The following is a 10,038-nucleotide window of genomic DNA, read 5'->3' as shown; positions in this document are numbered from 1 at the left end:
GCCCAGCTACCTCAGAAGAGGAGCCTGGTCTTACGAGAAACGAAGGCCTGTTCCTGATAGTTGTACGATTTCACGTTGGGTCTGACGTGGCCTCCCGGCTCGGCGCTCAGCCCGTGCGCCCCCATCACTCTTCAGACTCTGCCATCTACTTGGCGTCACAGCAGGAAGGCCTTCCTCTGAGGGGACTCGTTTGTGTGCAGGCTGCGTGCTGGTCAAGTCTGTGCTGGCCTCCAGCACCTGCAACCAGTATTTCTCCAGTACGTTCTCTCAGCCCGTGCTACGTGCCGGGGCGTTGAGAAGAAATAAAGGTGTAAGACAATCTCTGCCCTTAAAGGGCGCAGTGGGCCAGGTGGACTGCCTGCAGGCCGCCGGCTGGCAAGCGTTGGACCGCTCCCAGCCCCAGGGCGGGCCGCAGGCTGTGGGGAGGCCGCTGGCTGCGGCGTTGGTCAGGGCAGGAACGCGGGTCGAGTGTGCTTGGGCCGCCCGGGGGTGGGGGTGGGCAGCAGCACACTGGCGCAGACGGACCTTGTCCCTCGTGGTGGCCGAGTGGGAGTGCGCTGCAGCCCCTGCTGGACGTGAGAGGTGGGGCTCGCCTCTGGTCCCCTCCAGCGTGTATACTCGGCACCTGTCGATTTCGGGTCCCCATCCGGGCCTCTGCAACCCTTTCCGAGGCATCTGGCAAGGGGCCGGTGGGAATGCCTGTGCGAGAGAGGGCTGGCTGCGGTTCCCGCGGAGGCGGTTCTTGTTCTGAAATCCATCCAAGCTTCCAGAGTGGGTGAACTAACGTCCTGGAATAAATGTGGTTTTACAGACTCAAAGCATAGCACTCCCCGAAGGCAGCCGGCTGGCGTGGGCTTGCTTTGAGCTGAGCCTCCTGTCTCCCGGCACAGGCTGCTACGGGCACCGGGCCGAGGACGGGACCGTCAGCTGCATCCGCTGCAGGAACGGAACTCACAACAGCTCCGAGTGCAGAGGCTGTATGTCCCCCCGCCCCTCCCCCTGCCTGCTGCTCACCAAGGGTCCACACCTCCATGTTCTGGAGGAAAGGGTGGGAGTTCTCTCTGTTGTCCCCACACCTGGGCCACTGTCCCTCGTGGACACCTCCCAGGAGCCCTCTCCCCGAGTCCTCTTGCCCCCCAGGACAGCTGTGGGCTGGGGGCTGCTCTGCCCCCACGGCCACCTCCCTGTCTCATTTCCGGCCCATTTGGGCTGCATCTCTGGCTCCCCAGGGGTCCTCCGCGGGGCCCCCGTGCCTGGTCCAGGACCTCACGTGGGTCTGGGCGGCCTATGGAGCCAGCCGCACTGACTGCTCTGCTTCCCCACAGTCGTTGCCCGGGGCACGCACTTCCCCATGAACAGGAGCACGGGGATGCCTGGGCGGCCGAGTTTTGGTAAGTCTCTCGGCTCACTGGACCAGTCCTGGGGGGACACGGGGGCACCATCGGAGCCATTCCCAGCGCAGACCCAATCACCGATGCTGGCCACGGCAGGGCCACGTCCGCAGTCAAGGGCAGGCTCCACCCCAGCCAAGAGCTCTGTACCAGGACCCAGCCCTGGTCACGGAGCAGGACCCCGGACGGTATGGAAGCTCAGCCGGCTTTGAAGTCAGGGTCTGGGGTTGATTTTAAAAAGGTGGGTGCTGGGCTTCCCTGGTGGCGCAGTGGTTGAGAGTCCACCTGCCGATGCAGGGGACGCGGGTTCGTGCCCCGGTCTGGGAAGATCCCACGTGCCGCGGAGCGGCTAGGCCCGTGAGCCATGGCCGCTGAGCCTGCGCATCCGGAGCCTGTGCTCCGCAACGGGAGAGGCCACGGCAGTGAGAGGCCCGGGTACCGCAAAATAAATAAATAAATTAATTAATTAATTAAAGGGTGGGTGCGGCTGGGGTCGCTTGGCGTGGACCCCCACGTGCCTCTGAACGGGCTGCACGTCTTAACCCTTTGCCTGGCTCAGAGGCCCCCCGGCTCCTTGGTCCCTGGGAGCTCAGGATGTGCAGTTCTCCAAGGTGGGAGGGCATCTGAAGTCCCCTTGCATCGTCCCCGGTGGCTCTTCTAGGACATAGGTCTTGGAGGGGACTGAGACGCTGCAGGCAGGCAGACATGCCCTCCACACCACCTGGTCCTCAGGTGCAGACACGGGAGACACCCTGGTCCCCCGCCTGTTCCTGCTGCGAGGCGTCCTGTCGTACCTGAGAGGCTGGCCGAGCCACAGGGAGTGGCCAGGCTGCGGGGGTGTGGTGCCCAGGCCACCAGTGACCACTGCAGTCACGGTGCGGGACCTGCCTCAGGGTGTAGCCACCTCTTCTGAGGTGACGGTTGTGATGGGGGTCATGACCCCCCAGACCCTGGTCCTTCAGCAGAGGACACGTTGACAAGGACCAATGGCTCAGGCCTTCCCTGCGAGTCTCAGGACCGGAAGCAAGTGGCCTTGTGCTGGCGTGGGCCAACCAGCAGTGTTTGGGGCAGGGTGGGCCCAGACAGCCCCAGCTTCTTGCGATGTGGGCCTGGGCCTTGCAGCAGAGGGTGGCAGATGAGGCCCCTGCAGTCCAGTGTTGAGCCCGCTTCCAGTTGGCAAGTTTGGGGCGGTGTAGCTGGAACCCGTCCCTCCTGAGGCTCTAGCGTGGCCGGCCTTGTGCCTGTGTGTCAGGGTCAGAAAGGCGCTTCCCACGGGCACCTAAACGCAGAGCCTCCAGCTTGGCATCCGCCCGCCGGCCCGCCTGAACCTGTGGAGATGAAGATGGCAGGCGTCCTGGTGCTGGGAGGGCCAGCCCCGGGTGACAGCTGGCCAGCTCCAGAGAGGCGAGGTGGGGTGTATCCACGCGCCAGGGCCACGGGGGCCCGAGTCTGCACTGAGCGTCAAGGGAGGAGATGGGGGGCTCGGGGGCCAGGATCACTAAATGTCTTGACGGCCCACGCCCCCGAGAACCTGAGGCCTGGGCAGTTCGAGTGCAGGGGGGACCCACAGCCCTGTGTGTGAACCCCTCGGCCCCTGCGGGAGCCCAGGTGTGCACCCCTGGCAGCCCTCACCTCGCTTGCAGGGGGCCCCCCGGTGGCAGCCTCCCTCTTCCTGGGGACGTTCCTCATCAGCTCGGGCCTCATCCTCTCCGTGGCCGCATTCTTCTATCTCAAGCGCGCCAGTAAGCTGCCCGGCGTCTCCTATGGGAGAAACAAAGGTACCCCTCCCGCCGGGGTGTGCCCGGGGGCACGGAGCGGGGCTGGGGCCGAGACGCAGGTGTCCGGTGCGAGGCCGCATCTGCGGCACCCTGGAGGGGACTGGGTTGTCACGTGGCTCTCGGGCCTGAGGATAAGAGGGGCGGTCACGTCCTGGGAGTGCTCTGGGTGGATGACGTGGGGTCTCAGTGTGGAGGGTGACGGGGGCAGACACTCTGCAGGCCGGCTTGTCTGCTCTGGCGGGAAGCTGGCAGTGGGGGCGGCTAGCCCCAGAGCACTGGCGGGACACCACCGGAGTGTGGTGGGAGATGGGGCCGGGCAGGCTGAGGGCACCGCTGGGCACAGGAGTGAGGGACTGGAGTGAGCCTGGAGCCGGGGACCCTCTGCAGGCTTGTGGAACCCCCAGGCTGATGGACCCCCACCTCAGGCCTGTGGACCCCTGCCCAAGCTGAGGGCCCCCACAGGCTGAGGCAGCTGTGTGGCCTCCAGGTGACACCTGTGCTCTCCCCTACAGCCCCCAGCCTGCAACCTGGTGAAGCTGTAAGTACCTGATAGGCGGGCTGAGGCCCCGTGTGTGTGTGTGCCTGGGTGTCTGTGTGTCTGGGCTGGGGGCCATCCGGTCTGCAGTTCTCACTGTGCCTTTTCCCCTTTTCAAGGCCGCGATGATTCCCCCACCTCCGTCCTCAGGTGCGTCAGTGCTTTCCTGTCCCTTGCCCTGTCAGGATGCCTCGTCTCTGGTGGGAATTTCAAAGCGCCAGGCCCATTGCCGCTGCAGGGGTGCCGGCCTAGCCCCCCTTCATCAACCACAGCTTTCGTGCCTTTTCCCCTTTATTCCTGAGATGCTGTGTCTGTCGAGGGGGGCGGGGTGTTCCCAACACGGGTCAGGGGTCAGCCCTGCCGCCCTCAGCCCTCCACCAGGTCCCAGCTCTGCCTGAGCAGGGAGCCAGTGGCCGGCACGGGGCCCTCCCGTGGTCCCTCCTGAGCAGTAGCTGTGTTACAGTTGACCCTGTGAGCACAGAGATCACATCACACAGGCCACCTGCCTCTTCCCCAGACCGTGTTCCTGCCACCGTGTGGAGGTCTGGAGTGGGGACAGGTGAGGACATCCTCCTCCTTGGGGACAGAGAAGTCCCTCGGTCAAGGCGAGATCTGCCCTGTCCAGTGAGACACTTGTCTGATCTCTCCAAAGCGGCGCCATGTCCAAGCACAAGGTGCCTGCGTCAGTCTCCTGGGGCGGCCGTAACAAAGTATGCAACCCGGGGGCTCGGGAGAACAGAAGTGTCTTCTCTGATGGTTCTGGAGGCCACCTGCTCCCTCCGGAGGCTCTGGGGTGGGTCCTTCCTGCCTCTCCCAGCCTCTGGGGCTCCAGGCGTCCCTGGGCTTTTGGGGCCGCGAACCTCCAGCCGCTGCTGCATCTTCAGCTGGCTTCTCCCCTCTGTGTCTCCCTCCCTCTCACGAGGCCACTGGTCGCTGGATTTAGGGCCCATCAGATAATCACATCTGCAGAGACCATTTTTCCAAGTAAGGTTGCACCCGCAGGTTCTGGGCCTTAGGGCGTGGACACGCGTTTGTAGTGGGGGGGGATACCATCCACCCTGCAGTGCATTACATGACCTGTGCCTTTGTGTTCTGGGAGAGCTGGGCCCTCTCCCAGGCCGAGGGGCGCCAGGTGTCCGGGAGCTGGAGCCCGGTGGGCTTCCTCCCTGGTGGCTGCTCTAGCCCCACTCCCGTGAGCCCCAGGGAGGCCCGCGACCCCAGGCCCTCTCTGCCGCCCCAGGCCCCGCTCTGATCCCGCCTGTCTCTGACCCCGTTTCAGTGCGGAAGCCACGCTACGTCCGGCGCGAGCGGCCCTCGGACAGGGATGTGGGCCCCACTGCCGTCTCCTCCGTGGAGGCCCGGGTGAGCAACGTCTGATCCCGCGGCCCATCCACAGCCCCGCGTGCTGCTGAGGGGGGGCCCACACGAAGGCTGGGCGCTGCCCAGTGAGGCCTCAGGACAGGCCTGCACACGGTCCTGGCTCGCCCCTCTCCAGCCACAGATGTGGAGCGAGAGCCGCCTGCCCGCGGGCCTTCCTCAGCACACACAGCCGCTCAGCGTGACTGACCCGGGGCAGCACTCCAGCCTCTGGCCCTGAGCCGGGCCGGGGAGCCAGGCCGTGTGGGATCCAGGCTCCTCGGGAGAGACAACCTGCAGGACCCGGGTGCCCCTCCGCCTTGGAGCCCACGGTGGGCAAACCCCCTGCACCCCCTCTGAGAGCAGTGAGGCCGAGGCCTTCGGGGGTTCCGGCCGCATCCACACACAGGCAGTTTGGGGCCTGCAAACCGGCCCCTGGGCTCAGGCGCCCACAGGGCTGTCCTGCACGGCCACAGCTGCCCACTTCCAGTCGCCGCGGGAGTGAGTCGCCTGGCCTCCTGCTGACTCTTACCCGTGCTTAAGCAGAAAGCACTTTGCATAGAAGTCCAAGAGGCACGCTGCCCTCGTCTGCACCCCGCCTGGGCCCCAGGCACTGGAGGTCCTCATCCACCTTGGGACGGACACTGGCCCGAAGCTGCTGGAGGTCGAGACCCCCCAGGGATGTGTCAACCCGGGGCCACGTTTACCTGTGACTGCCGCCTGGACTGGCTGTCTCGCTGGACCTGCTGAGGGCCGCCCTGGCCGGCAGTCCCGTCCCGCTGCCCCCGCCCCGAGGCAGCAGCCCGTGTTCCCTGCCTCGGCCAGTTGCGGAGGGACGGCTCTGGGTTCCTGTGGAAATGGGGGAGCGTCGGGGCGCCCACTGAGCATGGGCAGGGTGCTGCCTGGCCTCCCCAGAGCCTCCACGGGGACTGACGTTTTCTCCTCCGGTGTCTGGTCCACGTCCGCAGGGCCCACGGCAGGGCCTGTGTGGCCAGCCTCCTGCTTTCTGCACTGGGATTCCCACTGGGGTGTTTGTGGTTTATGGACACAAGCTCGGTCGCCAGGACATGAACGATGACTGACCGGCAGCTGAGAGGGGCGGCCACCTGAAATCAGCGTCAATAAACCACTCAGGCCCTTCTCGCCGGCCCAAGGTTCATCAGCTCCTCAGCAGGGGTGGAGCCTTGCTCGCACTGGGGAGGGCGGGGAGCCCTCAGGATCTTAGCCTCGGGAGAAGGGGGCTTGTCCCAAGCTGCCTCAGAGAGCAGCAGTCCCTGGTGGCCCCCAGCCGTCAGGACTGAGATGGGAAAGAGTGTGGGTGCCCCCAGGGGGGCTTTTCTGTAAAGTGACCGGGCCCATGGGGGACGTGAAGTCACGGGTGACTGCAGGCCCCCGTGCGGCCAGGGCACCCATGGGGCCTCTCGGGGAGATCACCGTGGTGCCCGGCTCACAGCCCCCAGGAGGAAGCTACACGTGGGTACAGAGTGCAGGCTGGTGGCACCTTGGGGAGGTGGGGTCCCGTGGGTGGGTGGCCCTCGGAGGGACCTTTGCCGACTGGCAGCGGGCTTCATCCCGGGCGTCCCAGCCAGAGCCGCCAGGACACAGCTGGGGCAGGGCAGAGAGCCTGGCCCGCCCCGTCTGAGGCTTGCAGCCATCGGGGCACCCGGGGGGCGTCTGCTTGGCCCTGGGTGCTGCGTCAGCACAGCCAGGGCTGCGGGGAGGCTCTGCCCTCTGTTCTGGGGGGCGGCTGCCTGGGAACCTCCTGCCTCCAGGCTGACAGCCTTAAGGGGCTGTGGGTCGCCCACGGGGTTCCTGTGGGCGCAAGATGACCCTCGGCTTCCCCGGGGCCCCCCAGAGCCCCTCTTCTCTAAAGTCCTGTCCCCTGCCCTGCCTGCGTCCCCCAGCCTCAGCTCTGCCCCATCCCCGGCAGCAAAACTCAACTCTGCATTTCAACCTGCAGCCCTCTGGTCCCCACACGTGAGATGCTTCCCCTGACATCCCAGGCCTCTGTGGCCTGGCCCCTTGGGCTCTCAGCCGCCGGAGACCCCTGGGCATGGGTGCGACTGTCTCAGGCCCCAAAATAGTTGGGGGGGGCATCACTGGACTCGTGAGCCTGTGACCCTGATGGGCATCCCGGCCAGAAAGCGGTGGGCAGGGTTGGGGGGCACCCGAGATGGGGGTGGGGCAGCTGGCAGGCGCAGGGCGTCTGGGCCGGGCACCACGCACAGCCACCTCCCATTTCTCTCCGTCACCCATTCCTCACCCGGACTCCAGGCCCTCATGTGTAAGAAGCCAAGATAAGGCCAATTTATGGGGTAATCAGTTCAGGCCAAAACAGGCCGGTGGGGCACCTGTCCCCTCCCAGCCCCACTGTGTCTGGGAGGAACCCGGGAGGTAAGCCCGGCCTGGGGGCGGTTGGTGGGCATGGCCCTGGGGTCACGCTGCAGCTCGCTCGTTCACTCATCCGCTCACTCAGCGCTGGAGAAGCACCCAGAGCTGTCAGAAGTCAGAGGTCAGCAAGAGGCCGCACCCACTGCAGAGGTGGGAGGTGGGAGCACAGGGCAGGGCAAGCGGGGCCTGAGGGCGTGACCCGAGGGCAGAGGGCCTGGCAGGGGCCTGGGCACCGGGCCCCAGCAGGAGCCGGCTTCCAAGGCCAGGCCGACTTTGGGGACCAAGCTCACTGCTGGGTGCTGGAGAGACAGGACCGGAGGAGTCCCCTCGTGGCCAGAGGGCCTCACCAAGCCTGTCGGGAGCCCAGAGTGTGTGTGGGGACAGGCGGGCGGTGGGGGGGGGGAGGCCGGGCGCAAGTGCACCCCCCGAGCCCCTGCTTCAGCCCAGCCTCTGGCCTGTGGGGGACACCAGAATCTACGCCCGTGTGGGGACCTCTCCCCACACTGGCCGCTTCGTTTGCCCCCGGCAGCCCTCAGAGATCTGAAGCCGGTCCTCACCCCAGTCCTGGGGGCAGGGGGGCTGTGGCCAGCGGGGGCCTTGGGGGGGCAGGCCTCTCTCCTGCCCCTCTGGCCAAGGACAGCTCCTGTGTCCAGCCCAGGACTCCCAGGTGTCCTGAGGGCTCCGGGACCCCACATCTGAGAGCCGCAACTGGACAGGGGCGGTCGCCGTGGGCCTCGTTCTCTGCCCGGTCTGGCAAGTGAGTCCCAGCCCCGGGGTCACGTGCCGGCCGCCGTGCTCCCCTCACGTGTGCACACACCTGCACGCGCATGCAGACACCTGCACACGTGCGCTCGCACACCCAACCAGGGTGGGTTGGTGAACAGCTCACCCACTCAGGCAAAGCCCACCCTCACACCTGGAGCAGCTGCTCTTCCCTCGTGAAGGTGGAGAGCAAGCAGGTGTGTGGGGACCAGGTGGGCTCCAAATGTGCTGAGATCCCTTGCGGTGAGCCCTGGCCACCACGGCAGATGGCACACCCCTCAGGTGTTCCTGTCCCCTTGCCTCTGGGCACTGACTGTCCACTGAGGAGCCTGGAGGTTCCCAGGAGCCCTTGGGAAGGTGTTCTCAGAGGACCGAGGACGCCTCCTGGAGGCAGCATGTGACTGACCCCGAGTCCCATCTCGCACGGACTGGCCTGCCGCTCACAGAGACTCCTCACCCCCTCGTCAAGCCCCTGGCTGAGGCTCCTCCCCCTTCCTGGAGCACACGGGAGCCCCAGCCCCTTCCTAAGCCCAGGTCCCCTCCGCCCCTGCAGCCACCCCCCAGCTCAGCCTCCTTGTGGCTGCAGGCCTGGCTGCCCCCCGAGCCGGCTGTGGCTCCTCCTGGGGTCTGGCCCAGGCAGCCTGCTCTGGGCACCCACCTCCTAACGCTGAGGGAGGGTCTTCCTCTTGCTGACCTCTGACTTTTGTTGGCTGTCAGTGCTTCTCCTAGTGCTACTGGGGCTGGGCAGCCTCCGGGGGTCCTGGACTACCCGCTGAGGAGTCAGGGGGCCCCTGCCCGGTGGGTGGGGATGAGGTGGGCCGTCCCCCACCAGGGTGGACCGCTGCTCCCAGCCTCGCCAAGCCCAGCATCCCCTCCCCACAGGCTCGTGACTGGGGTCCCATCTCAGGAGGGCTGGGCCCCAAGTCTAGATCAGGTGCACACTGAGGTGTGCTGCGTGCGGCTGGGGCGTGGGGGCAGGGAAGCCACGGGGCGTGGGGGAGAGCCTGCTGTGACCCTGGGGCCAGGATCAGGTGTCAGATGGGGGAGCCCCTGGCTAGGACCCGGGCCCCTCCGGCCCAGCCCTCACCCCCTGCATCCTGGCCTCCAGCCAGGCCTCTGCACAGGCTGGCCCTGTGGTCTGCTGGGACCCCGTACCTACTGGCTGAAACCGCTCCCCGTCCCCCAGGAGACTTCCGGCTCCCCTGGCTGGGTGGGTGCTGCCTTGGAGTTCCTGCCCTACATGTGTAACTGCGGTGCCCCAGCAGACAGTCCCCTGAAACAAGTTCCTGTGGCCAGCCTGGCGCCTGGCCTGCCCTCACCCCTGGCTCAGCCCTTGGGTGCTCCCAGCCCTGACCCCTCACCCCACTCTCTGGACCCAGAGCAGGGAGCTCCCTCCCGGCCCCCAAAGGCTGTAGGTGGGGAGGGATGGGCGGGGGCAGCAGAAGCCCAAGTTTGGGGTGGGCAGCCACACGGATGAGGCAGGTGTTGGGGCGAGGGGCAGGGACTGCTCGGGGAGCGCGTGAGTGAGCTGATCTTGAGTGGGGGGCTCCTGGTAGGGACCCTCCGGGGGGCCCACCCAGGAGCTGAGGTGCCGCCACCTGGAACAGGGCTGGTGAGCAGATCTGTTTCCGGAGGGGCTGCTCCGGCATCTCAGGGGCCACGGGGGTAGGGGAGAGGTTTCACCCAGGCATCCAGCCACACCCCCAGACCTGCCCAGACTACAGAGCCCTACCAGCCCCCAGCCCCACCCCAGGCTCCACCCCAGACCTCTCACTTCTGACTCCCCGCCCTCAGCTGGCTGCCCAGCCTGTCAGGGACAGGACAG

General features: G+C 66.6%; 1 protein-coding gene across 1 annotated transcript in view; it reads left to right on the top strand.

The window, feature by feature from the left end:
* Nucleotides 1–5,081, top strand: part of CUNH1orf159 (chromosome unknown C1orf159 homolog) — an 8,953-nt gene extending 3,872 nt beyond the window's left edge. The window contains exons 3-8 of the mRNA XM_007448903.1: nucleotides 891–977; nucleotides 1,326–1,391; nucleotides 3,035–3,169; nucleotides 3,682–3,707; nucleotides 3,824–3,854; nucleotides 4,984–5,081. Coding sequence (XP_007448965.1) covers nucleotides 891–977; nucleotides 1,326–1,391; nucleotides 3,035–3,169; nucleotides 3,682–3,707; nucleotides 3,824–3,854; nucleotides 4,984–5,081 — 443 coding nt within the window. The remainder of the gene's footprint in view (nucleotides 1–890; nucleotides 978–1,325; nucleotides 1,392–3,034; nucleotides 3,170–3,681; nucleotides 3,708–3,823; nucleotides 3,855–4,983) is intronic.
* The last annotated feature ends 4,957 nt before the right edge of the window (nucleotides 5,082–10,038 follow it).

Source organism: Lipotes vexillifer, unplaced genomic scaffold, assembly GCF_000442215.2.
Source record: "Lipotes vexillifer unplaced genomic scaffold, Lipotes_vexillifer_v1.1 scaffold835, whole genome shotgun sequence".
In the NCBI taxonomy this organism is placed as follows: domain Eukaryota; kingdom Metazoa; phylum Chordata; class Mammalia; order Artiodactyla; family Lipotidae; genus Lipotes; species Lipotes vexillifer.
This window is presented reverse-complemented; position numbering and strand designations above follow the sequence as displayed.